At 53.4% G+C, this 27,991-nt stretch overlaps 1 protein-coding gene across 1 annotated transcript; it reads left to right on the top strand.

Annotated features, from left to right (window-relative positions):
* SPSB1 (splA/ryanodine receptor domain and SOCS box containing 1) lies at positions 1–23,956 on the top strand. Its single transcript, XM_030963794.1, has 3 exons — positions 1–104; positions 18,213–19,027; positions 22,477–23,956. The coding sequence occupies exons 2-3, from the start codon at positions 18,334–18,336 to the stop codon at positions 22,602–22,604; spliced, it is 822 nt and encodes a 273-aa protein (XP_030819654.1). The 5' UTR covers positions 1–104; positions 18,213–18,333; the 3' UTR covers positions 22,605–23,956.
* Positions 23,957–27,991: the final 4,035 nt, after the last annotated feature.

The raw sequence follows: 27,991 nt of genomic DNA, 5'->3' as shown, positions 1-27,991 counted from the left end.
CCGGCCCCGCTGGGCGCGCCGGGAGCAGCGGGCGCGGGGCTCGGCCTGCCCGGGCACGGCACGGCACGGAGCGGGACCATGGTCCGGCGGGCAGCCCGGGCACGGTAGGAGCGGGGGGCGGGCGGTGCGGGCGGCTCCGCGGCCTCTCCGCGCTCGGTGCCCGCCGAGCCGAGCGGGGCCGGGCAGGGCCCGCGGGCGGTGCCAGCTGCGGAGCCGGGGCGAGGCCGAGCGCCGGCCGCAGCCCTGCCGGGCCCGGTGCTGGCAGCGGGGAGCGGCACCGGTGATGGGGCGAGGGGGCCCGGGGGCTCTGATGATGTCGTGATGGGGCGAGGGGCGCCGGTGATGTGGTGATGGGCTCTGATGGGATGATGGGCCCGGGGCACTGGTGGGGTGCTGGCCCCGGGGCTCCGCAGCCGCGCCGGGGATGCCGCGGGAGGGGCGGCTGCCGGAGCCGGTGCCGTGTGCGGGTTTGGAAAGCAAACATCGATGACCGGTGCGGCTCTCTCCGGCTCGGTAGGGAAGCGGGGTTGTTCCTTCAGGGTCGGTAAATTACCGCGGGGGCTCTGGAGCACGCCTTACAAGGTCTGCTTACTGTGTCTCTTTGCTTACTACATAAACCTGTGCGAATTCAACGGGGTCTTACATAATCCTCTATCCGAAGGACCTAGGCTGTTGTTATAAGGTCAGTCTTGCTGTAGCCTCCTGCTGGACTATGCCGTGTTTTGTCCTTATTCCCTGGCTAAAGTGGGCAGCCGGGGTGCCTGGTGGCTGTGCCCGATTCAAAAACTGTCAATTGTGTGAGCCGTGGCTCGAGATAAGGAAGTTTACAACATGATTGTAAAAATGGGAGTTGCTCCTTGGAGACAGATCGCCTCTTTCTTTCTTTTTTTTTTTTTTTTCCACGATAGTGATGCAGGATGGCTCAATGAACCTTTTGTCCCAGGAGTAATCTGTGCCTTTCCCACCTCTCTAACGTCTGATTTCTACACCAGATGCAGCGTTGCAAAGCTCAGTAGCACAGACAGCTCAGTCTTGCTGGTGTAAGCTGGCTGCTGCATCACCAGGACCAAACTGTGCAGAGCCTCCAGGGCCTTGCAGTGAGAGTGGGATGGTCAGAGTGGCTCTCCCAGCCTGCAAGGAAGGATATTTCCGTGGTGAGTTAATAAGGGAACAGCCAGGAACGCCACAGAGCCGTGCTGCTGTTTACAGAAGTGCAGGAGCATCTTCCCTGAGCTGCCCTGTCGCCGTGCTGGCCCTGCCGAGGCTCTCAGCAGTGGTGCTGATGGATGCATAAAGCAGCAATTTGCTCCTCACCCCCCTTAAAGGCAGGGGATGAGCTGCAGCAGCGTGTTCCTCAGGGGACGTTGGGCTGTTGCAGTGCAGCAGCCCTTGCAACTCTCTCCTCTGCTCTGGAGGTTACTGAAGTGCACTATGATGTGCTTTGGGGCTTGTTTGTAAACTGCTGCTGGATGCTGCTGGGACGTGGGCTGGTGTTCCAGGAACTGGCCAGCTCCTCTGTGCTGTGTTTGTGTGCAGTCCCTCGCTGCTGCTGGGGCTGGGGAATGGCCTCTGCTTGTTGCTCTCCTGTCTCTGCATTGCTTTTTTCCCCTGGACCCTATTTCCTTTCCTCAGAAAACGTGAAAGCAGTCTGCAAGGTCTGCTTGTCTTGTGAGGACTAATTAAGAATTCATTGAGTTCCTGGAATTAAAAATCTGTAGCTGATGAGCCAGTGAGGACACTGTGCCAGGGTTTGGGACTGAGTGCAGACAGTGCTGACAGAGAATACTCCAAGTCCCAAAGTGGCTTTTGAAGAATACAAGATGTGGGATGGAGTATGTTCTGTGGCTCTCTGAGGTTTGTGTCTTGGTCAGATTTTGTGGCTGACCCCTCTGCATACGCTGGAATTGGCATCTGATGGGCTCTGAGAGGCCAGGGCAAGTGGTGGCTGTAATTTTGGGCTTTAGTACACTTGTATTTACTGAGCTTGGAGTCACCCAGGGCTGAGGATTAACTGGGGCTGGCAGGGAGCACCAGTGAGATGATTTCAGCTGGGCTGAGCTTCTCTTCATGTCCTGTGGCAGGAGCCTTGCACATGCACTAACTGGCAGAGCAGCTCAGCATATCAGCGGTGAGGAGCAGCTGACAGCCCTGCCTGAGCTCTGAGCTTCCCAAACCTGCTGGCTGTGGAGCTGCTGCCCCCCTCCTTTGTGTTTCCAGGTGTGTGATGGAGCTCATGCCCACAGCTTGCCCTGCCAAGTCACGAGTCAGACACCAGTTGCTTTCAGACAAAGCTCTGTGATGCCTGCAGAGTCAAAGTGAGTAAGTGTCTGGTACCAGACTGCAGTCACTGGGTTCCTTTGCTGGTGGCCTTTGCAGAATGAGCTCATGTCAAGGTGTTGAGTCACTTTCAGTTACTGCACTGCTCTGGAAAACAAAGAAATCTTCCCTTGAGTTACTCCATGTGAGTAATTGCTGTAGCTGCCTCTGTTTCCATGAATAATTGCTGGGGGAAGAGTGCAGCTGTCCTTAACAAAGATGGGATGTGGGCTACAGGTAATGGCCAAATACTCTCTGCTGAGTGTGAGAAAATACAGCTAAAAATAATAGTTTCCAAGCACATGGTGGGGAAAATGTGCCACTGTTAACTGTGTTTTCCCAGGGACTACTAAAACATCCATTCCCTTTTAACTCTGTACTGCTCTGCCCTTAATGGTAATGCTTTGGAAACCCCTGGGATAAAGTAAATTGGTCTGTGGCATTGGTCAGAAAATTCTCTTGCAGACTTAGTGATTTTTACAGCAAAAAGAAAAATCCTCCTTCTGGGTGTTAATTTGGTACAGGAACTGCTTTTATCTGTAGCTCTGGGGTGGCACGAGCTGCCTGAACTCTGGAGCGTTTGAGGGAAGGAGATACAAAAGAAATTTCCCTGGTGAGGTTGGTTTGGTGTGGGCTGTGTGGAGGTGGTGGGGAGGCACTGGCAGAGCCCTGAGTGCAGCATGAGCCGTGTCCTGCTGCCAGTGGAACTGAGTCAGCTGTGCCAGCCCTGGGGCTGCAGGCTGCCCTGGCAGAGCCCTTCAGGGCTGTAGGAAAGCTTTGGCTCTTTAGGAAAGAGGAGAGGGAAGGGGGATGTCCTGGACACAGGGAGGAGCAGTGTGAGTGCTGCTGCTGCTGGGGACAGCTGTGTCACATTTGTCCTGCTCGGAGTGTCCTGGGCTGTGCAGGGGCCAAGCTGGCAGGGTGTGTGTGCCCCAAGGAGTGTGGTTGGAGGGATGAGGGCTGCAGGCTGCCCCTTCCTGCACATCCCCTCCGTGTGTGGCCCTGGGCACTGCCAGAGGATCCAGGGAGTGTTTCCCTCCCTGCTGGCTGGGCTGGGGTGGATGCCAGTACCAGGCTTTGTTTATGGGCTCTGCCATGTGGCTCGTCCTGGCAGTGGGGTGGGAAAGGTGGGAAATGTTTATCTGTGCACAGTGAGGGGTTGGGGTTGCCAGTGGTCCATTCACGTGGAAGATGCCTTGTCATCCTCCCTTCTGGTGTTTTGTGTGTTGTACTTCAGCAACATTGCAGGTCAGATTCAGAGTCTTTTGGGTTAGCATCTTTTCTTCATTTAATACAGAAACAGCCACATGTTTTTGCCTTAGCTTTTTTCCTTAAGGCTGGAGGGCCTTGTCCCCTGATATTTCCTTGTCTCGTGGCTTTGTGAGTTTTTTCTCTTCTAGAACATGGGAAGACAGACTTGAAGCTGAAGCAGTGCTGCTGCTGTGTAACAGTAAAACTTCCCCTGGGAGGAGAAAGTGACACGTTTCTTTGTTCTCTTACAAAGCTTTCTCTTTAAGGAGAAAGCTTTTAACTTAAACAAACAAACAAAAGGACCCCAACAACCAGCACCATCTGCCAGATACCAGAGTGAGAGCAATTGAGAGCTTTGGGGCAGAAGGTGGTGATGTCTGAATGGAGTTACCAAACATGGGCTTTTTCTTTTAGCCTGGAAGGGGAATTTGATGAAGCTCCTAAGTCAGAGCAGCTGTGTGGATGTTAGCTTCAAACTGCTTTCTTTGGAGAGCTGGTATGTTATCAAGGCAGGAATCTGTCCTGAGGAGATCCCAGATGGGGCCTTGACACCATAAATGTACAAAGGCACTCAGTTGCACAAAAACTGCAGAAACAACTTCGTTCTGAAGAACGTGAGCCACAGATGGTGGAGTGCCAAGAAAAGCAAGCAAGGGGTAAGGCCAAGCCGTTCTCTACATGAGAAGGCAACATTGGTCTCAGATGTTTAGAAATTCTTGGTGCAAACTTCTGCAAGCTTCTCCGTGGATAAATTCTGGTTTGAATGGCCTCTTGTAACTGAAAATCTACTTAAAGCAGAGGTGTGAAAAATGCCTGCATCCTAGTTGGAGTGTTTGGGGGTTAGTAGCAGGCCCTGGAGTTTGCCAGAGTGTGGCTCTTGCCCTGATGGCCTAACTCATTGCTGGTGGCACGTCAGGCCCCTGGCTCTGTGCTGCAGGGAGAGCAGCATTGCTGCTCAGCGAGAGGAGAACAAGAATGACTCCTGAAATGCTTCCACACAGCAGCCTGTGCTCCTTGCTGCTGAGCCTGGGGGTGCTGGGTGTGAGGGGGGGATGAGGGATGCTGTGCTGTGCTGGCAGCAGCTCCACGCGCAGAATCTCCCTTGAGTGTCAGTCACCCTTGAGTCTCCCCTGACTGTCAGTGCTGTTTTAAGGCTGCACCAGTCCTGTTTACATGTGGGCCGTGAGGGAAGGGTTGCTTTGTCCCACCCTAATCCCAGGGCAGTCATGCATCTGGGGTTTGAGGGTTCAGGAGGTGCCCACGTAAAGCGACGCTCAGAGCTGTGCGAGCGGCTGGTGAGGGCTGAGCTGACCTGGGAGGGCTCCTGTCTGTTCCCAGTTCCTGTAAACTCCAACAGCTGCAGAGTAAACCTGCTGACCCTTGTGCTCAGAAGGGCTGTGGGGCTGTGTGCATCCAGAAAGTACCTGGCTTGATGCCTGTGGGCAGGAAATGGAGATGCTTGGACTCTCTGTTCTGGGATTGTGTGACAGGCGTGAGCTGCTGCTGCAGGCTGTGCTGTCCCCTCTGTCAGGGCTCTGAGCACTGGCTGCCCTGCCTGCTGTCCCCACAGTGTCACTGCCGTGTTCTGGGGCTGTGCATGGGGCACACTGTGCACTCCCAGCTGGAATAGGATGGAGCTGGGGGTGGGAGGGAATCAAACTATTGAATATTAACCTGCAATGAGCCAGTGTGACAGTGTTCCCAGGGGCCTCAGGTTGAGGGAAGAGGTGAGGATTTGACTCTGTGTTTTAGAAGGCTTGATTTATTATTTTATCATATATATTACATTAAAACTATACTAAAAGAATAGAAGAAAGGATTTCCTCAGAAGGCTAAGCTAAGAATAGAAAAGAAAAGACCAACACCAACCTGTGCTTCTGGGGCTCCAGGCTGTGCGTTTGACTTGCTGGAGGTTGAGATGGGGAGAGGAAAAAGGCAAGGTGTGTATCTTATGTTTTTTAATGGATCAGTGGCTGAGCTCCATCGTGGGACTTGGATACTGTCATTTCTAGATAGCTGCCTTAGTTAATTGATCTTCAGGTGATCCACTCAAGGACCAACAAGCTGCTAAATAGTTGGGTTTTTTAAAGTGTGTCAAGGAGCAGCTTTGGAGGGAATGGAGAGCTTTCCTGGGGTTTCACTCAGCTGTTTCACTGGCCCTTGGTGCTCCTGACCCCGTGGGTAGCAGGCTGTCAGGTGGCTGCAGATGCTGCCTCTGGTGAGATTTTGAAAGGGGCAGGTCCTGCGTGCCCACAGTGCCCACGCAGGTCCAAACCTGCACTCGTGGCATGAGTAACAATCAGTGAAATCCCAGCCTTTATCTGGGTGATCTGAGAGAGCCTGGTGTGACACGGAACTGGATTTGCAGGAGGCACAGCTCTGTGTGTGTGTCAACACTTCCAGAGGGAGGGGACACCTGGGGAGATTGCCTGGAAGGAGCAGTGCCCACATGTGCAGGGAGGATTGTGCAACTGCCCTCTGCAGAGCAGGGCACAGCTGTGCTGGGTCCCTCCAGGATGGCAGAGACCTCCAGTGCTTGCCAGGGAGTCTGCTGCAGGGCTTTGGGCGCTCTGGAAGGGAGTCTGTGCTGCTGGTGCACTCCAGTGCACACTTGGTGTTTGTATTTGCACACTTGGTGTGTGTATTTCTCCTGTAAGCACCTCCTGCTGTATTTCTGCAGAAGGGAATTCAGAAGGGCTCAGGGGTCCCTTCCATCTTTGCCCCCCAGGTGTAGGGATGTGGCTCCTGGGCCATGCTGGTGTTCCCTTCCAGGCAGGGCAGCTCAGCCTCCTGCTGTGGCACAGCCCCATGGCAGGACAGCATCCCTGCCTGGCTCAATCAGAATTCCCACTGGCTGCACTCTGGGATGTGGCAGCAGCCCCTGGCCGAGCTGAGCAGGTCAGGCTTTAGGCCAGAGGTGTGCAAGGCTTTTGGGATGCACCTAGGAACAGGCAAGAGCAGAATGAGGTGTATGTCTTATCCTCTGCTGTGCTGTTTTCTGGGATAAATAGAGCAATGCTTTCTGTTCAACTGGAGGAGAATTGCAAGTTTTGGTAAGAAATCAGAATTGAGTGGCTCCTGGAGCTTTAGGTGGGAAGAGATTTCTTGATGCAGGTGGGCACTGGAGAGCAGTGTGCTGTGTATTAGGGCTGAGGAGAACCCCCCTGTGTGTTTAAAATGGGAAAATGGGGTTGGAGCTTACAGACACTCAGTGCAGAGGAAGGTGGTACAACCAGCACTTGTTCAGAGGCATGTGCTCTTATGTTATTTGGATTAGGCTGTCTTCAAACTTGGCAAAAACTCCACCCAGTCCTCAGTCTAGACTGGCTCTGAAGGAATCCTTGGCCTCATGGGAATCTCCCTTTCAAGGAGCACAGCAGAAGGCACAGCAGGGATTGCATTGGCATAAAACCCTTCTCGACAGGAAAACGTTCAGTGTGCTCTCAAATCTTGTTTTGGCACATCTGAGAGGGCCCCAGAAGGAGTCTGTGCAGAAATGGGGTCTGCCCCAGGCTTGTGGTGCCAGGTGTAACCCTGGGGCCCAGGGGGACAGAGCTGATGGCCCAGCAGGTGGCAGGGTGGCAGCAGGGACAAGGTGGCTTTGCAGGGCCCTCCGTGGAGCCCTGTTTGGCCTGGAGCCTGACAGAAGAGCTGGGCAGTCCAATCATGTGTGCTTAGATGGGTTTGTCCAGGGTGAAGAGCTCCACAGCCAGCTCTGTCCATCCTGGCTGGTATCTCCAAGGGATTGGTGTTACCTGGGGAGGTTCAGGTGATGCTTCCACTGAATGTCAGCAGTAGAAGTGTGATGAGCTGACTGCAGGAATAAAAAACCTCAAGGTGAGTTTAGTCTGGGGTGAGGTTTCAATGGAGGAAAAGGCTGTTGGATGTGGTGGCTTTGTTTGATGTTCCAGACATTGGCTGTTCCAGACAGTTTACATCTGTCCCGTGGTTGGGAGGTTGTGGTGCATGGGGTGGTGGGTGGCAGTGGCTTTCTCACTGCTTTCAAAGTGGTGTTTGCACACAGCAAACCTTGGCCAAGCCATCCAGCCTGCTCCAAAGGAGGAATCACAACCTCAGCAGCAGCCAAGAAACAGCTGAACATACTTGGAGAGTGAGCAGCCCAGAAAAGACAGAAGCCTGCACACTGGAGACAGCATAGCTGCCTTATCTCTGCTGTTCTTGGTCTCTAAACTTGGAAAAAGCAAGGCAGCTTCTCTCCTGCTTGTTCCTGAGTGTGTTGAGTGCATCTTGCTGAAGAACAGATCTCTTGACTGTTTCTACAAGGCTTCTTCATCCCTATTTCTTAACTTCTATTAATCTGTCTCAGCCCCGGTTTTCTGACTGGAAACTTTCCATTGATGTCATGGGAGCTTTCCGTGGCCCACATCAAATAGCTGGGTTCACCAGGAATTAAGTGACTCTACAAATGTTTATGTTAAACACTTATTTGGAAGGCATGTTGACTGATGAGGACCTGTGGTGGCTGTGGTATGTAGGGAGGATAGGTTGGCTCTACAGCCTTTGTCTTGCCTTTGAAGCTGGAAGTGCTGGCAGCTGTTGAGTGCCCAGATAAGGGCTCAGGAGTGTTCCATCACTGGCTCCTGCACTGCAGAGGTCTCTCTGTGGCTCACCCTCGCGGAAAGGATGGCCAAGTCTGGATAGTCACAGCAGAAAGCTGTTGGCATGATTACAGGTATGGAATTTTGTTGTTTGAGAGGGGAAAGCCACAGTTTAGTCTGCTGAGGAGCCCTAGGGAGGGAAGGAGGGACATGTGTGTTCTTCAGACCCTGCTTACTCAGGCTCCTGTGGTGGTGTCAGGGCGTTTGGAAGGTGGAAACAGAAGGGATAAAAACCACCTTAGCATTCCCTGTCACCACTACACAGAGCTCAGATGCTGAGCAGTGGCTGGCTCCTTCCTCCCCTGCAGGACATGGTGCACACTGGAGGTGGTGAGGAAACCACTTTAAATATCACTTCATTTACAGAGCTCAAGCTTGTGAGGCTGTTGCTTAGGAGTGAATTTCTGAGTGTGTCCCTATAAGGCTAAGGGGCAAATTTCCCCCCTTGCCACTTGAAGCAGTATTGCAGCTACTGTGGGCAATGCTGCAGTGCATGTCCTGGTCACTTTTTTGGCAAAAGCATTTGTTCTGTATTACCACAACTGCTATTTCCAGGAAGAAGTTGCTCTGGGATATCTGGCCACCTTACAGTGCAGATGTCCTCTGAAAGCAGCATATGCATTCCTGCAGCCACAGTTTGTATAGTGTGCTTTCATCCTCCTCTTTTTGGTGCACTCTGCACTTGCAAATATGATTTGTCTGGTTGAGCTTTTACAGGGATAAAGCTTTAAGCAGGCAAGCTAGAAAGGATCTCGAAATTGCTGCTTTGTGGAGCCTTTTGGTGGATGATTTAGGAAGCCAGCCAAAGCTTTTGGGTCACCCTGCCTGTCTCAGAGCACCACAGCCATTTCCAGGGACCCTTTCAGGTGAGGGGGAAAGCAGAACATTGCATGTGTCTGTGCTCACTGCCAGCCCCAGTGAGATGTGCAGTGTCTCCTCCTAATTATGGGATGTCCCAGGTCAATTATAGCTAAACACAGAGCCCAACCATGTCATTAAACTTTTTTGGCTAATGACAAGTCAGAAATCCAGCATCATCCCGGCATGCTCTGCTCTGGGGAGCTGCTGAGTGTGTTCCAGTAAAGCTGGCAGTGTGAGCTGTCTCTTGTGCAATCTGTCTGCCAGGAATATCCCCTTAGTTCAGCACTTGGGAGCTGCTGGGCCATCCCTGCTTGTGGAGTGTGCTCCTGGGCAGGGAGGGCTCCCCTTACCCAGCCTGTGCTGGAGTGCTTGGCTGAATGCTGCCAAATGTCTGGGCACTGCTCTGTTCCACGTTGATCCAGCTCTTTCCTTGGGTTTTTGCTCCTGTGGCCAAGGTTTGAGTTGCAGAGCTCCTGCAGGTGAGGTGAGCAGCCCCTCTTTGGGAGCTGGCAGCACGCTGGGTCCGGCAGAGTGCCCTGGGCACGGGGATTCTCCCTGCCTGGCATTCCAAAGGCTTTAAAGGTCACACAGAACAGCTTCCCACCCTCCCTGCCGCTCAGAGCAGGCTGGGGATCCATGCTTCACTTCTTGCACTGCACAGGGATGGTGCTGCTGGAGCCTGGGCAGAGCACAATGTCACTGCTGTGTGCTGGGCTCTGCTTAGTGCCCAGACACCCTGGAGCTGCTCTGCCACGGGCTCGGAGCTTCCTTCTGCTCTGGGAGACCTCTGGGAAGCTCTGGACACCTGGGGGAGGGAGAAGGAGCTGGAGGCTGAAGCAGGGATGTTGTGGACTTGAGCAAGCCAAGGTCTGCGTGACCCTGGTATTGCGAGCTTGGGTTTGTCTGGGCTCCTCACCTCAACTGGCTGCTGCAGTGATTGGAGAAGAGAAATTGCATCTTCTGGCTATGCTGGTGGATTTGGAAAGGGTTTTTCCACAGCTTTTGTTATGTTTAAGGGTGGTTGTTGTTCCCAGATTAAACTTGAATAGAAAACATAATGCTGCTGCCAGCTTTCTGTCACAGACACCTTTTATCTTGCATTCAGCTCTTCCAAGCAGATGCTGCTTTCATTTCTTCTACTTTTTTTTCTTGCTACAAGACTAAAATTAACAGCCCTTTGATGCAGGGGGAGAAACTGTATTTCAAAGCAAAGTACCTAGTTAACTTTGATAATAAAACTGCTGGTTTTATCTTGGAGGTAATTCCGTGTTCCTCGGAAACAAATCTGAGGGTTGGGAGCTCCTGAGCCCTGCTTGCTGTGGGTGAAGGTGCAGACCCCTCCTCACCTGGGAGCACCAGTGGCTCCCTCTGGGCTGGGAGGTGCAGGTGGGAAAGGAGGTGCCAGACACTGGTGCCATGCACGGGCTGTGTGCAGGATGTTCTCCTCACAGCTGCAGTTTCAGGGGTGCCAACCACAGCCCGAGGTGTGGAGGGACTGGGGGAGCACAGACAGGGCTGTGGCACTGCAGCAATCTGTCCAGAATTGTCCCTGCCTCCAAAGGCTTGTCCTGAGCATCAGCTCCATGTGAGCATCCAGATTTTGGCTTTCATCTTTTCCACTTAAAAAGAGCAGCCCTGTTCCTGCAGTGCTTCCTCGAGGTGATGTGAGGGCTCTTTCCAAGGGGGACGGTTGAGACCTGCCTGTCCTCAGAGGGAGGACAGCAAGACTGAGCCCCAGCCCTGCTCCTGTGCCAGGAATGGAGAATCCTGAGCCTAGGCTGTGGCTGGCTTGGCCAGTGGCCAGGGCAGAGAAGATGCTGCTGTCATCATTCAGCACATTACAGAACTGTGTGATGCAGCAAGGGCACGTCTGCTGTGCAGGGCATGGCCCAGGATCTCATTTCAGAGCAGGGCCAGGGGAATACCTGCTGGAACTCACCATGGGAGGTGGCTTTGCCTATGGGTGGCTGCTGGAGGCACTGGAGGATCTGACAGGCTCTGGGGCTCTTGCCTTGAAGAACCAGTGAGCAGCCCCTGCTCTGGGTGCATCGCAGGGTGGTGACTTCTGAAAACATCCTTTTACTAAGTGAACAGAATGGTTTCCTAAACAGTATGAAAAAGTCACTTCCTCAGTGACTCAGCTGTCTCCTCTTGTGAGGCTTTTGTCCTCAGTGGTGACACCCTCAGACTCCACAGACCTCAGGACAGGAAGAACCTGAATCTGCAGTTCAAGGGGTGAAACATCCACTGGGGTCTTCACACACAAGGGTGCAACCTCAGTCCTGTTCTTCAGCACTTGGGAAGCCCAGGATGGAGAGATCTGGGTGAATATTACAGAGGAATGCTGAGTTTTCCCATGTGCCAAGGTAAGGCAATAAGGCATGTGAACTGATCCATGGTTGTTGCTTAGAGTGATTTGCTGTGTGGTGTGAAGGCGCTAACAGCTGGGACAAGGGGTTGAGTTCACTCGTTTAGGGTTTATTTGACCTGAGGATGAACACAAAATTCAACCTGAAACTGGCTGGTTGAGGAACTGGAATGGCTTGGACAGGGAGGAGGATGCTTAACCCCAAGTATGAGAAGTTTTGGAACAGGTTGCCCAGAGTTGGGCAGGCTCTGGTTTTGAAGGTTTACAGGAGTAAACTGGTGAGCGAGAAAACAGGATTGGAGTGCAGCAGGGATGGAGCATAACTTTGGTTGTGCACCACGAGGCCCTGGTTTTGCTGAATGTGCTGCTCTGGCCTCTGGATCAGAGCAGCATCCAGCTCCTGGTGCTGTGAGAGTCTCCTGGAGGGAGCAGAGACTCCCTTGCAATGGGCCAGGATTTGTTTGTTCCCAGTGCATGGCCCAGATTTCAGCAGTGCTGTCTCTAGTGAGGAGCAGTACCAGACACTTGCACAACTTCCCCTGTGGCAGGGATGTATTTGATGTAAATACATGTGCTGCAGCTTCAGACACAATAAACGTATTTGGGAGCAACAGGCTGAGTAATCTGGTGCTTGGCAGCTGCTCTGCTGTGGGGATTTTTGCTTTACTGTTAGCAGTGCTTGTGACATCCTTAAATGAAAAAAGGAAGAGACAGTAACTGAACAACTTAATATTAGAATAGCTCCAGCTCCAACTGCTTTACCGGAGAGGAGGGGTCCTGCTGGGTCTGTGGCTCCTGACACAGATGTTGTGTTGCCTTAAGGAGCAGGGATTGACTCCTCACACTTCACTGTGGATGTTTTCAAACCGTCTTTTTGGGAAATGCTCTGCCCTGCTGTCACCTGGGAAGGGACACAGGGGGTTCTGGTAGGTGGCTGCTGAGAACATGGGTTTCTGTTAAAAAATCAATTCATGAACTGTTTTAGGGGAGTGCAGTGCCTTGTTATCCAGAGTTCTGTCCTGATGGGTTGGTGGTGGTGGTGTTGGCCACAGCCACAGCCAAAAAAGTGCCTTTGATACAGGAGTGGAAACTCTGGGCAGAGGTAGAAACATCAAACTTCATTCTTTCCACTGCTCCCCTCATTATCAGACAAAACTCATGAGTCCAGATAGTTAAACAGAGATGAGGGATGGACAGTGGGCAGTATGGCTGCAAATTAAGTGGGGAAATAACAAAAAGCAGGGAGTTGTTGTGCAAGAGGGTGGTTTATTCTGGATTATGTGGGCTTCTTTAATGCAAATAGTTCAGAACATAAACATTTACTGTTTAAAATTGATGGTGGCTTAATTGTGGAGGAAATGCCTCTGTAAATGCAGCCTATCAAATGGCTCCAGTGCTGCAGGGAAAACCAGTCAGCCAGCAGGGCAGTGTGACCAGGCCTTGCAGGTGCTGCTGGGTTATAAAACTGGAGGTTGTGTGCAATGTGCCAGGCACAGATTTCATCCTTGGAGGGTTGGGAGGCTTCTTCTGGAAGCAGGGCTTGTGTGCAAGGTCTCCATAACACAGGGAAAATCAGGTGAATGTGGACAGGTAGAGGGGTGTAAGGGAGGTGAACCTGTGGATATGAACCTCTGCCTGTGACCTTTCCTCCTGCTGCTCATGTCACTTCTTTGTGGTGGTTTTTAGTCTGCAAGCAGGTTGTAGACACGTCTCTTGGGTGCAGCTAAGGAAATTGGGAGTGTGGGAAGTCTGTGCCCCTCCGTGTTCAGGCGCTGCCTCTGCTCAGACTGAGCTTCCTGCTCTTCCCTCCAGAGGAATCTCTGGAGTGCAGCCCTGTGGCACAAAGCTGAGCTCAGCACCTCTCATCAGCATCATCAGCGTCCCCCAGCAGGGCCTGTCCCCAGCCCTGCACTGCCAGCAGGGATGGCAGCAGTTCAGTGGGCATTGACACCAAGGGGATGCCCTGCAGGGTGGCCTGGCTGGCACCTGGGCAGGTGACAGCCTCTCCTGTGGCACCCAGCACGGTTCAGGTGCTGCTGTACCTGGAACCCCAGTCCATGAGGTCCCTGGTGTGCCTGTAAAGCCTTGCCCAGCCCAGAGCTGCTCACCTCACCAGCTGGTATTCTGGAGCAGCAGGAAGCTGGAGAGCAGCAAAGGGGAGAGAACATAATTGCTGCAGACAAATGACTGCAATCTGCCTGTGAGAAGCTATTTTAGAGTCCTGATTTGTGCCTGGGCTTTGACATGAAGCTGACATCCATGAGTTACCTTATGCAGAGCTGGAAGGAGCCTGATGACCTTTGAAACATCCACTGAACTTCCTCTCTGAGGAAAAGCAGCCCGAGTTCCCTTGTTTCATTTGAAGAAATGCCTTTTCTCTGCAACCAAAATTGCTGTTTGTGACCTGCCTTCAATGGGAGAGAAGATCTCTGGCACAAACTTCTGGAACTCCTTCTGAGCCGCTTCCATCATTACAAATATTTTGCAAAGTGAACTCTCTCCTGTTGCTTAGAGTTATTTTCTGCCAGATTGTGCAGCGTTGTAGCTCACAGGAACTGGCTGGGTAGGTGGATGGTGGAAATTTGTTTAGGTGTCTAGCAAGTGGCTTGGTTGAGGATGGGTGGTGGTTATTGCTTCAGCTTTTCATTGACTCAGATGTGCTGCTGTGAGTAACCTCAGAGCTCTGCTCTGGAGAGTCAGACACGGGAGGGATGGGTGAGAGGGCATTGCCAAACAGCCACAAATCTGCAGCAGAACGACCTGAGTGGTGCCAGAACCATCACTGGAGGGATGGGTGAGAGGGCATTGCTAAAACAGCCACAAATCTTCATCAGGACTGCCTGAGTGGTGCCAGAACCATCACTGGAGGGATGGGTGAGAGGGCATTGCTAAAACAGCCACAGATCTGCAGCAGAACTGCCTGAGTGGTGCCAGAACCATCACTGGAGGGATGGGTGAGAGGGCATTGCCAAAACAGCCACAAATCTTCGTCAGGACTGCCTGAGTGGTGCCCTCCCAGCCCAGGTCAGCACTGCCAACCCCAGGGACTTGTTCTCCTGACACCTGTCCAGCACAGGGGCTGTCAGGGGGCTCTTGCCCTGCTGGAGCTGTTTGTGGGACACGTGCCCCCTTCCCTGGCTCTTCCTTGCCCAAGCTCTGTGGCTGCAGTTTCACTTTCTGGAGGCTGCAGAGCCCTGCCAGCGGCTGAACCTGCTGAGCCAAGCTGCTGCTGCTCCTTGGGGGCTGGGGCTGAGCAGGTTGGCCCTGTGGCATCCTTCCCCACGAGTGAGGCTGCCAAAGCCATTGGAACCTTGCCTGCCCAGCCCTGATCCCAGTTACAGCGCTCCAAACTCACCTGGCCCTGCTGCTGCTGCTGTTCTGTCACCTCTGCTGGAGCTGCGTGGGCTCTGCCAGCACAGCTCTGGGGAGCTCAGCAGCCCAGGTGAGGCTGCCCCTGCCTTTGCCCAGGTGAGGCTGCCCCTGCTTTGCCCAGGTGAGCTGCCTTTGCCCAGGGTTTGGTCGGGGGTGGCAAGGTGCTGAGACCAGGATGCTCTGAAGTGATTGCATCAGTGCTGGGCCAGGTGTGAGAGCCCTCCTGGGCCAGGTTCTGCATTGTGGAGGGTGCTTGTGGGGTTTCTGACTGTGCACATTCCTACCTGCCAGCAGGTTATAGCCAGCAGAATGGGAGCTGTGGGGCTCCTTTGGCTGTTGGCTTGCAGGGTGGACATTCAGCCCAAGAAAGTTAACCAAGTTTTCTTTAAGCTTTTCTAGTGACATCATAGAAACCTGAGCAAAACTACAGCGGGTTTCTCAGTCTCATTCGCTGGTGCTGTCAGGGATCCTTTGGTTCAGCTTCTAAAGCTCTTAGCAAGTCACTGGCCATGTGCAGTATATATATCTCCTTTTCTCCTGAGGTGTGTTCCAGGCTGGAAATCTCTAGGGCAGGGCTCTGATTCATTGTCTGCAGAGCACCCAGAGCCTGTGAGGTGTGTAAAGGTTTGGCCTCTTATCTGTACAAGTACACCTAATGAATTTATGGGAAGGAGATAAAGCCACAGTAAACTGACTTGAAGAAATAAAGTAAAAGTGGATGAGGAATGAAGGAGCTGAGGATCCTTCGTGTGTTCCTGTTGTTGGTGCTGCAGACAGGTGTCCTGTAGGTGCAGAGCAAGGGAGGGACAAGCTCTGAGAGGGACCAGAGCTTCTGAGCACAGGCAGTGCCTTGCTTGCAGAGCTGTGTTCTCCTATTCAACAGCAGGATTTGCCTTCCATTTAAATGTCCCTGCTGTCTCCTGCCCTGATCCATTTGCAGCAAGCAGTTGTTTTGGAACCTGGCATTTCCTTCTAGCATGGCCAGCTGACAGCCTGCTCTGAACACCTAAATGGAAGGGAGGGCTGATTCTCACTGAAAATAGCAGGGAATCCTTTTCTCTGAGGCATCCTTAGAATTTCACTCCCTGGTTTTTAAGCCCATGAGGTTAACAATGGAACCGACAATAGCCTGGGAGCGGGATTGCATCCTGGGGATGAGCTGGTGTTGGCAAAGCAGAGCAGAGTTGCAGCAAGCCTGAGCTGTTGATAAGACAGATAAAAGCACTTTCAGTGTTTACATTTGTACTTAAACCTGTAGCAGCTCAGAGGGTTTGAAGCAGCTCATTCCCCAGCCTATCTGCTCATTTATGGCTGGCTGTGTCTCCTGTGGAGCTGCCCAGGGCATTAATCCATTAATTTCACAGGATAAGCCTTTCTGTCTCCTCCTGCTGCAGGAGAGTGCCTGCATTGTCTTGTGCCTGCAGAGGCTTTTCCCTTTAAGAGATGAGGGCATAACTGTGCTCTGGCTGCAGGGCAAGGTGCCACCCTGAGTGCCAGACCAGGCTGGCCAGCTGTGGGCAGAGAGCCGGCTGTGGGCAGGGATTACTGCCCTGCCCTAACAAGGAGCTGTATTGCACTTCAGTCCTGCCGTGGGCTGGCTGTACCTGCCCTGCTCTCACCCACCCTCTGTTCCAATCTTTTCCCTTCCTTCACCCCTTCCTCTTTATTCTGGCCATTGTCTTTGCTGTGAGCAGTGCTGGGAAAGGCTCCTGAGCAGAGCAGGTGCTGAGTGGTGCCTGTGTTTGGAATCTCCTGGGCAGAGCAGGCACTCAGGGCTCTCCTGGGGTGATTCCCTTTCCCTTCCTGCTGCAGCAGCCTCGGAGAAATATGATGAAGCTTATGTTGGCCAAAGGCAAAAAGCCACAATGAACAAGGCATTGTTTTGCTGATGAAGAGCACAGTTGTATTCCCTCACTTCTGCTGAGTGTTGTGTGCTTCAAAGAGGTCTGCACTCCTGCAGTCTGCTTTGTTTTGGTTCTTGTTTCCTATGCTGTGTTCTCACGTGTACTGCACAGGAAATCTCTGCCTCTCCTCCCTCTGCCAATGTTTTGTTCCCTTATCCTAATCAAAATTCCAGCAGCTGGATTTGCCTATGGACTCCCACATGTGCCTTGCCAGTCCCTTGCTGTCAGCTTTTGTCCATGTGCCTCAGGCATGGAATGCCAGGGAGTTCACCTGGTTCTGCTGTTATTGCTTCTTTCAGCTGGTGACCAGCCGGCTTACACGGGCCAGGATTTGTTTGGATGTTGTGGATGGCATTTATTTAATTTCCAGGATGTTTGGTGGTCATCTCAGCAGCTGATAACATGGCTGGGCCTATTTAAATGGCATCTTCTGTCTCTGTGCCCAACATCTGAGGTCCCTGAATAGTTTGAAATATCTGTACTGCAGCCTGTGCATTGGGATGTGACTTTCAAAGAATCTCAGGCATTTTCTTCTCCATTCACGATTTTAAAAAAAGTGGGTAAGCAAAGAAAAAATAGTCTTGTCTCTTGTTACTTAAGGATTGGGATTTAGCTCACTGTTCCAATAGCATACCTTGGTAGGAAAAGCCTGTGGGGGAGCTGCTGAATTCACCCCTGACCCAGAACACAGTGAGCCTGTTCACCTTCTAGCTGAAGCCTTGCTGATGTCCAGTAATCTTATTTTTAAACCAGATCTGATTCATGCTCTATTTTCTATGCCAGATGAGGTCCTTGGTTGTGAGTAAGTGTTGTGACTGTAGCTGGCAGGAGCGCTGCATGATTGCCTCACTTCAGGAAATGTTAAAATAACACTTTTTTTTCTTAGAAAGCTCGTTTGCACCCCTCCCACTTCTAATTCTCCTAATAGCTGCCCCCAGTTTGGCAGCTGTGTGACAGAGGGCTGTTTGTGTTGCTGAGTGAGAGCAGAGACACTGGAGTGGACGCAGTGCTGGAGGAGAGGTGCACAGAGTGAGCAGGGATCTCTGGCCAAGCTGGCTTCAGCCTCTCAGAGGTTTCTCTGCAATCTGGAAGGAAAACTGCTCAACTGTGGGAAGGATCTTGCTCCTCCCCCTGGACTCTGCAGCTGAAACTGGGGACTTTTTTCCCTCTTGGAGAAGAGAAGCTGCTCACTTGAGACGATCCCGGCAAGAGTTTATCTGCCCTTGGCTGCAGGGGTTTGGAGGGGCCAGAGCTGCTGGGATGAGGGTCCCCCAGCAGCTTTGGTCTGCTGCTCTGGACTTGCAGCCAGGCCCCCGAGGTACTCAGCACAGCTTTAGCTGCAGAGAATTGTCTCCTCAGCGCTGCACCCATGGCCGGCTGATGTGTGCACCCTCCTGGCTGGAGGGAAGGAAGCACACCTCGTTGGGATAAACAGATGGATGCAGTGCTCTGTGAGTGTGGCACACAGGGCTGAATGTGCTAATGTTTAACTCGTCTCTTGTTTTTCTTTCCGTCCATTAGGCAATCCTGAGCGGTGCACATCTGGGCAGAGCCTCCTGGCAGCCTTTGCTGCAGGGCTGGATGACAGCAGGAGCTGCCAGGTAACTCGATGAGCCTGTGAGGAGGCCAGGCCAGGCCAACCATGGGTCAGAAGGTCACGGGGGGGATAAAGACTGTGGACATGAGGGACCCTGTGTACCGGCCGCTGAAGCAGGAGCTCCAGGGGCTGGACTACAGCAAGCCCACGCGGCTGGACCTGCTGCTGGACATGCCCCCCGTGTCCTACGAGGTGCAGCTGCTGCACTCGTGGAACAACGACGACCGCTCGCTGAACGTGTTCGTCAAGGAGGACGACAAGCTGATGTTCCACCGGCACCCGGTGGCGCAGAGCACGGACGCCATCCGCGGCAAGGTGGGCTACACGCGGGGGCTGCACGTCTGGCAGATCACCTGGGCCATGCGCCAGCGCGGCACCCACGCCGTCGTGGGGGTGGCCACGGCCGAGGCGCCCCTGCACTCCGTGGGCTACACCACCCTCGTGGGCAACAACCACGAGTCCTGGGGCTGGGACCTGGGCCGCAACAGGCTCTACCACGACGGCAAGAACCAGCCCAGCAAAACCTACCCCGCCTTCCTGGAGCCCGACGAGACCTTCATCGTGCCCGACTCCTTCCTGGTGGTGCTGGACATGGACGATGGCACCCTCAGCTTCATCGTGGACGGGCAGTACATGGGGGTGGCCTTCCGAGGGCTCAAGGGCAAAAAGCTGTACCCGGTGGTGAGCGCCGTGTGGGGCCACTGCGAGATCCGCATGTGCTACTTGAACGGACTGGACCGTGAGTATGAGCCCTGTTCTAGCCCTGCTGGGCCATCCTGGGCCATCCTGGGGCCATCCTGGGTCATCCTGGGTTATCCTGGGCCATCCTGGGCAAGGCTCCCCTCTTCCTGCAGGCAGGAGTGTCACAGTGTTCACAGGGGTCCGAGGATGAGGGAAGAGACGAGGATCTGACTCCATGTTTCAGAAGGCTTGATTTATTATTTTATGATATATATTATAGTAAAACGATACTAAAAAATAGAAAAAAAAAGATTTTCTTAGAAAGTTAGCTAAGAATTAAAAAAAAAGAATGGTAACAAAACTTGTGGCTTGGACAAAGAGTCTGAGCCAGCTGACTGTGATTAGCTATTAATTAGAAACAACTCTATGACACTAATCAGAGATTCACTTGTTACATTCCACAGCACCAGATAACTATTCTTTACATTTTGTTCTTGAGGCTTCTCAGCTTCTCAAGAGGAAAAACCTTAATGAAAAGATTTTTCACGAAAGATGTCTGCGACGGGGGAGGATTTGTGTCAGCAGCAGCACTGCTGGGTGCAGCTCTGGGTTCCCCATGGAAAGTGCACAGAGTCTGTCTGTCTGCACACCTGTGCTGTCACCTCTGCAGGGAGCAGGCAGGGCCTGGGGAGGTGGTTTGGTGGCAGGAGGTGATGCCAGTTGTCCAGCTGGAGATGGGAAACCTTGTATTGGTACAGAGTTCTTCTGACAGTTGAATTACTGGCACTGGAATCCTGGTGTCTCTTTACAGAAAACAGTCTCTGGGACAATCCCCTTCCTTCAGGGGGATGTTTGAAATCCCTTGCAGGCAAGAACAGGCACAGGTCTTCCCCTCTAAGAAAATGGGAATGTTTTCCATCGTTCAGAAGAGTGGCTCACTCCCCTGCCTCTCTGTGAGCAGGGTGTGCTCGTTTCTAGCAGGGGCTGGGTGCTGTCAGCCCAGCTCACACGCCAGCCCTTTTACTAACAGGCACATCAGTCTTTAGCTAAGCTTAGTAATAAATTTGGCTGTCCAAATGTGCTAAAGTCTGTTATCTCTCATAGTCAGAAGTTCCCATGGGGCCAGACTGTGACTCAGTCTTCTGGGTAGGGTGGAGGAGAGAGGTGAAGGAAGTGGATTAAAATCTGGATTTATGTCACTAGTGAAATAAATTTGGCAGTATTGGTATGAAGAGCAGTTTCCCCTGCATTCCAGAGCAGTGTCTGCTCAAGGGCTCCTGTGTTTGTGCTGGAGGTGTCCAGCCCTGGCAAACCCTGAGTGCCACAGAGCTGCCACCAGAGAACTGAGCTCTCAGAGTGACCAGGAGAGCCTTGCAAAGGGGCAGGAGCAAAATCTGCTGGTGCTTTGGGAAATACTCTTCAACCCTGCGAGACCAAGCAGAGAGCTCTTGGCAGAGCACTTTCTCACCCAAAGAAAGCCCAGCTCTTTCTCCACAGCAGCTTCAGGGGTGTCAGCAGCTCCAGGAACCAGGTTCTGCTGCAGGGCCCAAGCCAAACCCTCTGCTCCACTCTGGGGCAGGGAGTGTGGAGCTGCTGGAGCAGGGCAGGGCCACCTCCAGGCTGCAGCTGCTGTGTGAGCTCCGGGCTGAGCACTGAATCGTGGGCAGCAGGCCAGCAGGGACGGGATGCTGTTCTGGCACTGACAGAAAGAAGGTGTCTGGCTCTGAGCACTTGGGAGCACTCGATGCAGCCCTGTCCAGGGATTGTGGTGCTCGTGAATGGAAGGAGGTCAGCTCTGTGTGTGTGTGTGTGTGTGTGTGTGTGCTTTCCCTGCTGCTCTGCTCACCCTGGGATGGCAGTGCAGACTAGGTGAGGACAGACCTGGGACTCTGTGGAAGAGCCTCTCCTTTAGAGGCCACTGAACTGAAATGTGATTGTCCTGGGAGTATCTAAAGGCTCTGGGGGTCAGGCCCCTTGTGCTGGGGGTGCTGCTGGGCAGTGCCTCTGTCCCTGCTGTCCCTGTGCAGGGCAGGCAGAACTGGGGCAGACTCTGAATGCAGACCCTGAGTCTGTGCCCCAGTGCTCACTCAGAATGAGCTGCCCTGGGCAGTGCCAGGGAGTGCTGCCAGTGCTGGGGCTCTGGGCAGTGTCCCAGGCAGGGCACAGAGCAGGGCAGCAGTGTGTCTGTCCCTGAGGAGGGGCAGCAGGGACCCTGGGATGGGTGAGGAGCACACAGGGCAGGGCTGGGTGAGCCTGGTGGCACAGGACAGGTGGCACAGGACAGCAGTGGGGAGTGCTGGGCTTGGCAAGTCAGGTTCACATATTGTGGAGCTGGAGGCATCTGCCAAAGCTACTGGAAGCTGCAGCTTCTGAGCCAAGCTCACCTGTGGGTGCTTTCTGTGAGCAAAGGCAGCTCCCTAGTGGTGCAGGCCATGGAAGGATGGCAGTTACCTGCTCTGGGATGTGTCAGCCCTGGCTGGGGGCAGGAGGAGCCCCTCAGCAGGGTCAGGGTGAGCTCTGGCAGGCTCAGCAGTGAGCAGCTCATGGGAGTTTTCCTCCTGTGCAGCTCTGGGGTGTTTCAGTCTGGCTTTGACCTCAGTCCCCTCCGTGCTGTGAGTGACTCCTCAGCAGCCAAGGGCCCCGTGTGCCATTCCTGAAAAACTCGTATGGCCTTGTTCAGGGGTTTAAGTACAGGATGCAGAAAAAGATAGCCAAGGGCTTGTATCCTTCCTGGGTCTGTGACACGGGAGGGACTGCTCTGCTGGGGAGTGTCAGGGTGCACAGCTTTGACAGATGGCTCTGCTTTCCTTGGGAGCTCTGCAGTATAAATGAGGGGCTGACAGCTGTTCCCCTCCTGTGTGGGATAAATCATGCTGCCTTCTGGGTACCCAGACCCCTGAGGCTCTGGCTGCTGTGGCCTTTTCCTGCAGTGACTCTACAGAAGTCTCTGGGTGCTGCAGCAAGAGGCATGAGCTGGAAGATCTGTTCTGGCTGGAATTGCAGAGGAGGAACTTGCAGCTGCTCTTGTAGGGTTGTTCCATTCACACACTGGCTGGAGTGGCCTGCAGACACCTCGTGCCCTGCTGGAGCTGTGGATGGCTGAGGTGCTGCACGCCTGCCAGGTGTCAGTGCTGCTGCTCAGTGTCCAAGGGGCTTAGAAGCAGCAGGGTGAGGGTGTGAGTGTGCACCTTGTGCCAGGCATTCAGTGTTCCCAGGGTTTAGAAGTAGCAGGGTGAGTGGATGAGGGTGCACCTTGTGCCAGGTGTGCAGTGCTCCTGCTCAGTGTCCAAGGGGTTTAGAAGCAGCAGGGTGAGGGTGCCCCTCGTGCCAGGTGTCAGTGCTGCTGCTCAGTGTCCAAGGGGTTTAGAAGCAGCAGGGTGAGGGTGCCCCTCGTGCCAGGTGTCAGTGCTCCTGCTCAGTGTCCAAGGGGTTTAGAAGCAGCAGGCTGAGCGGGTGAGGCTGCTCCCCCTGGGCAGGGCTGGTAATGTCTCTGCTCTCTCTCCCCAGCTGAACCCCTGCCTCTGATGGACTTGTGCCGGCGGGCTGTGAGGCTCGCCCTGGGCAAGGACAGACTGGCTGAGATCCCCACCCTGCCCCTGCCAGCCTCCCTCAAGAGTTACCTGCTCTACCAATGACCCCGAGCTCCAGGACGGAGGTGGAAGCGAGGCACGGATGGAGCTCTGCCCTGCTGGAGCTGCCTGGCCAGAGCATGGATTCCTGCATCCCTGCATTCCTGCCACTGCTGCAGCCCCAGTGCCTCCCGGGCAGCCCTGGCTCACAGCTGAGTGCTCTGCTCCTTGGGAGTCCCTTCCCCAGCACACTGACAAGAGGAACATTGACAGAGCTCTGTGCTCCCCTCTCCTCCTGGGAAAGGCTGTGCTGCCTCTCTGGGCTCCAGGGGAATGGTTCTTCTGTACCAGCCAAAGGGAAGGATGGTGAGATAAGAATAATGATCAAAGTAAGAATTCAAACATGATCTGAGGAAGAGGAGGCATTAGGAATAGAAATGTCAAGACCATGTCCTGAGAATGGAAAGGCTCAGGATGGCCAGCAGAGTTGGAAAGAGTCTGGAGTACTATAAAGAATTAATTGATGAGTTTTTAAAGCCAAAAAAAAAGTACAACCCCAAGCCCTGAAACACCAAAACCAAGAGCCCTTCCTCCACCAGACACTTCTGAACTTGGAGAAGGTGGTTGTGTTGCTGATGTCTGTGTGTGTGCTGGGATCCTCACCTTGCTCTGTTGCTGTTTCACAGGTGGTGACTCCTGCTCTCTTGTTTAGCACCAGCGCTCATCCTGCTCCCTGCTCTGCCTCCTCCCGGGCCTTTCACAGCTGATTTTGCAGTCAGGCTGTGTCCCCACACTCCTCCTTCCTGACTGGGAGCTGCAGCTTTTGCTCTGGGGTCCCTGGCTGGGCTGGGACCGTGTGTGTGAGCTGTGTCACACAGCTGTGTGTGTCACACATCTGTCTCACATCTGTCACAGCTGCAGCTCCTGTCCCCTGAGCTCTGCCCCATGCTGAACCTTCAGAGAAACCCCCGTGCTCTCTAATGGCACTGCCAGGGAATTCTCTCCTTGATAAGCTGCTTAAATTCACCCAAGCCAGGCTCAGTTCTGTCCCAGACCACCCCAGTCCCCCCGAACCCTGCAGCAGGAGGGGCTCTCTGCCCTCTGTCCCAGAGCAGGGCTCACAGGGGCTCCAGCAGAGGTGAGCAGCAATCCCAGGGGCTCAGACAGGCACAGCAGGAGGAACTGAACCTCTCCAGAGCCGGGGAGCAGGAGAGAGCTGCAATAAACAGGACAAGCAATTCAGGCAAAATCAGCACATCCCAAATAGATCCTCAGTAGCCAAGTAAAGAGGTGACGCTCCTTTGTTAGCAGGAGCTGCTCTCTTGACCTCTCCACAGGTTACTATGCTGCCTTTCTGGGGTTATTTTGCACATTTCTTTGTGGTTTTTTTCTTGAGAAAATGTTTGTGTGATTGTTTTGTTTTGGTTTTGCTTTTGAGTTACCCCTTCAGTTTTGTGTAGGTACAAATGAGTTTAGTTGTTGAAAATGTTAATATATATATATGTGGGGTGTATGTATAAGAACATGTTTTAAACAGCTGCTGTAGGGTACCTTTTTGAAAATAAACTACTTGCATAGTATATTTTTTAAAGCACAGAGTTGGTGCCAAGACTGGGTGGGGTGTGACGTGCCCCTTTTTTATTCTAATATTATATGAGGTTTTTTTTCAACGTAGGGGTTTGTACTAGTTCCTGTTGCAGGGTGGGACACAAAATTCAGTGTGTGGAGCCCTGCTTGGTTGCCTTCAACTCGAACCAGTGTCTTCCAGAACTCCAGGGAAGAAGCTGTGTTCTCCCTACTCCTGCTGCCCTTTGTGCTCCCTCATTCCCATCTCTCCCCACTTCACCAGGACATGACTCTGTACAGTTTAAAATCCTTTCTATTTTATGACTGTAGATAGCACTCAGTAACCTAATAAACTTTATTAAATATTACTTGGTGGTGGGTTTTGTTCGCATGAACTGATGGGATTTCTTTGTGCTTGGTTTCTGCACGAGCAGGGAGTTTATTGCCAAGGAGCCTGCCCAGACAGGCAGGGCAGGGGCTGCCTCTGCCTCATCCCTGCTTGGAAGAAGAACAATTTACATCTGAAATATGCGTGCAGCTGTGGGACAGGGCTGAGGTGTGACCTGGGATGGGACAGCCCTGGCTTCCTGCTGGGCCCTGGTGTACAGCTGGTTTTGCTCTGCTTGCCTTCTCCCAGCCTCGCAGGGCAGAGAGCTTCAGCCCCTCCAGTGTGGTGATGTTTTATCCGTGGTGATGAAGGCTCCAGGTCTTCCTCCTGCCCACACACTTCTCTGTCCCCCTGCAGCCACCAAGTCGTGTGAGGAAGCCAAATCTAGTAATGAGTCCACACACACAGTGCAACATGTGGGGTTCAGGCACAGCCTGAACTAATGCCTAATTAATTAGCTGCCTAATGGGGTGCTGGGGAGGGAGGGCCCAAAAAAAGGCAAGTGCTTTCTTGCCTCTCGTCTCCAGTCAGAACAAGATTTATTTTTTTATATTTTGGGTGTCTCTTACACGTGGAAAACCACATGATTAAGAGGGTTTGTATCTCCTGAGCTCCAGCATCCAGCAATTCAGGGATCAGAGCTGAGGAAGCTCTGCCCTTGTGCCTGGTTCTGCCCAGCACTCCAGGCTGGGAGTGGCTCAGGGTGCACAGAACTGAGGAATTAGTTCATGCTCAGCTCCAGACACCCAAACAGGCTCGTGTTCCAGCTGCATGGAATATTTGAAACAAATGACCTGCCCGGGGCTGGGAGCCTGCCCTGTTTATGTACAGCGCCATGGCAACGGGGGAGGAAGTCATGGCTTGGGGATTGGCCCTGATGGGATCAACAAATGATATCACAGACCAGCAGCTCCCAATAAATCAGTGGAGCTCCGCTGTTCTTGCCTCCGTCCCGGCCCTGGCAGCATGGCAGGCACATCTCTGCCCTGGTGAGGGGCAGGAAAAGCTGCAGGTTCTGCTCGTGTCAGGGCTGCCCTGAGAGCCACCCCTGCTGCCCTGCCAGCATCCTCCTCCTCCTGCTCCTGCTGTGCTGACTCACCAGGGTCAGCACTTGGAGCTGCTCCTGGCCCTGGGAGCTGCCTGCCCGTGCTGCAGCAGTGCTGGAGCCGCTCTCGGGGAGCTTTGGCATCCTGGTGCTCTGCACAAGCAGCGCGGGAGCTTTTGGCTCCTCCTGCGCGTTGTGGAAGTGATTTGTGTGCAGGAAAGCCTGCGAGGGGAGAAGTGTTCAGTGGAGGAGTGGTAAGGGAATATGGTAAGGGAATGTGTCATCCCTGTTTGGCAGCCTTGTCCCCTTGCTGTGAGCAGGGAGCCTGTCCTGCTGCAGGTCCCACTCCTGCCCAAAGCTGGGGATCCTCACAGCTCCGACAGTGCCAGCACAGGAGCGCCTGCGGGGAGAGGCAGCTGCCAATTCTCTCCTTTGTCTGCAGGACTGGGTTTATTTCTGAGCCCAAACACCTCCCCTGTCGGAGCCCAGGACCTGCCAAGCCTCTGCCAGTACCAAGGCAATTTTCCCTTTCCCTGGGATGTGGGAACTCAAAGAACGTGCGTCACGCTTTTAGGAACTTATTTTGGCAGTCACACCTTTTCTCCTGCAGAAGGTAAGACAATTATGGAAAGCAGTTCCTAGCACACTGCCCTCCTCTCTCCCACACGCTTCCTAGCGCTGTTCATCTTACGCCAAAGTTGCATTTGACTGGAGAAGGAAATACAGTGATTTATTTAGTAGAGTTTATTAAAATTAAGAACCTAACCCAAAGCACAGCCTTTCTTGGCTTACAAAACAGTGCTGAAAGGAACAAACCCCATTCAATGCTTGCACAGAACACACTGCAGCACCATCCTGCCTTTGCACGTGTTCTCATTCCAAACTCCTGCAGGCTTGTCTGCCCTTCAGACACAGAACTATTTGAAGCAGCTGCCAGATGTTTTGTCTGCCTCTTGTTTTACAGTTTGCTCTTCCCACGGGGGGGCTGCCCTGTGCATTCTGTTCCCTGCTGCTGTCCCACCCTGGCACAGGCAGGGACAAATGTGGGCATTTCCTTGCCAGTGTCACCTGTGCTGGGTGGCCTGGGACCAGCACAGGGCAGATCCTGTGCTCGCAGGCTGCTGGGTGAGAGCTCAGGTGAGTTACAGCTCAGGTGAATTACACAGCTCAGGTGAGTTACAGCTCAGGTGATTTAAAGTTCAGGTGAGTTACAGCTTCCTGCAATAAAAGTACTCAGGGCCAGAGCTGAGCCCTTGGTGAGCAGCCACAGTCCAGGGCAGCCTCCTGGGCAGGAACTCAGCTGGGTTATAAATCTTATTCCCCCCTATCAGAGGGAGGATACATTCTCAAACACAATGAGGTGGGGCGAAGAGCTTTGTGTTTTTCCTGAGCTGTGACAAGTTTGACTCCAGCAGAAGAGAGATACCTGCTGAGCAGGGAATACCTTGGGATTTGCCATCCTGTTCAGAGGCACTTCCCTGGCTCTCCTGCTCCTTCCTCAGCTTGACTGTTCCCTTCGGTTTAGCTGTGTCCTGGGAGAAACCTCAGTAATTCCTCTTGGGAACAGAAGTTTTGCTTTTCCTGAAACGGGAGGCGAGCGGGCGGCCGCAGTCGTGGAAGGGAACGGCGGGACGGGCGACTGCTGCGGGGTGCCCCGTGCAGCACAGAGCTCCAGCAGCGCCCTGCAAGCCGCGGCCAGCCCCGCGGCAGCCATGTCCTGGTGGGAGATGCTATTAAACAGCTTAAATCCCACTGTGTCCCAAAAGTCTCTTTACAACAGTCGCGCTTTATGGCACCTTTTGCGACAGTCGCGCTTTAAGCAGTTTTACAATAGTCGCGCTTTACGACAGCTTTTTGCGGCAGTCGTGCTTTACAACACCTTTTGCGACAGTCGCGCTTTACGGCAGCTTTAACGACAGTCGCGCTTTACGGCGTTTTTGCGACAGTCGCGCTTTACGGCACCTTTTACGACAGTCGCGCTTTATGACACCGTTTACGACAGTCGCGCTTTTGCGGTAGCTTTTACGACAGTAGCACTTCACGGCAACTTTTACGACAGTTCTGCTTTACGGCACCTTTTACGACAGTCACGCTTTACTGTACCTTTTGTGACAGTCGCGCTTTACGGCACCTTTTACGACATTCGTGGCTTTACATGCAGTTTTGGCCTGGGAGCAAGTGGCGGGCTAATGCACGGCCGTGTCCTGACAGTGGGCATGACCTCAAAATGGATGGGGCGTGGCCTTTAAAGGGAGGGGGCGTGGCTCAAAATGGATGGCCGTGTCCTGACAGTGGGCATGACCTCAAAATGGATGGGGCGTGGCCTTTAAAGGGAGGGGGCGTGGCCTAGCAGTGAGTGGGTGTGGCCTTGAGTATGAGTGGGCGTGGTCTGCCAGCAAATGGTCGCAGCCTCGAGGAGAAGTGGGCGTGGCCTGTCAGCGAGTGGGCGTGTCC

Source organism: Camarhynchus parvulus, chromosome 21 (assembly GCF_901933205.1).
Source record: "Camarhynchus parvulus chromosome 21, STF_HiC, whole genome shotgun sequence".
Classification (NCBI taxonomy): Eukaryota; Metazoa; Chordata; class Aves; order Passeriformes; family Thraupidae; genus Camarhynchus; species Camarhynchus parvulus.
The sequence above is the reverse complement of the archived record's forward strand: the minus strand, read 5'-3'. Positions and strand labels throughout refer to the sequence as shown.

Excerpts from the sequence above, each read along its gene's own strand:
- SPSB1 (XM_030963794.1), top strand. The coding sequence starts at position 18,334 with ATGGGTCAGAAGGTCACGGGGGGGATAAAGACTGTGGACATGAGGGAC. Across the intron at positions 19,028-22,476 it reads CTACTTGAACGGACTGGACC|CTGAACCCCTGCCTCTGATG; the intron begins GTGAGTATGAGC and ends CTCTCTCCCCAG.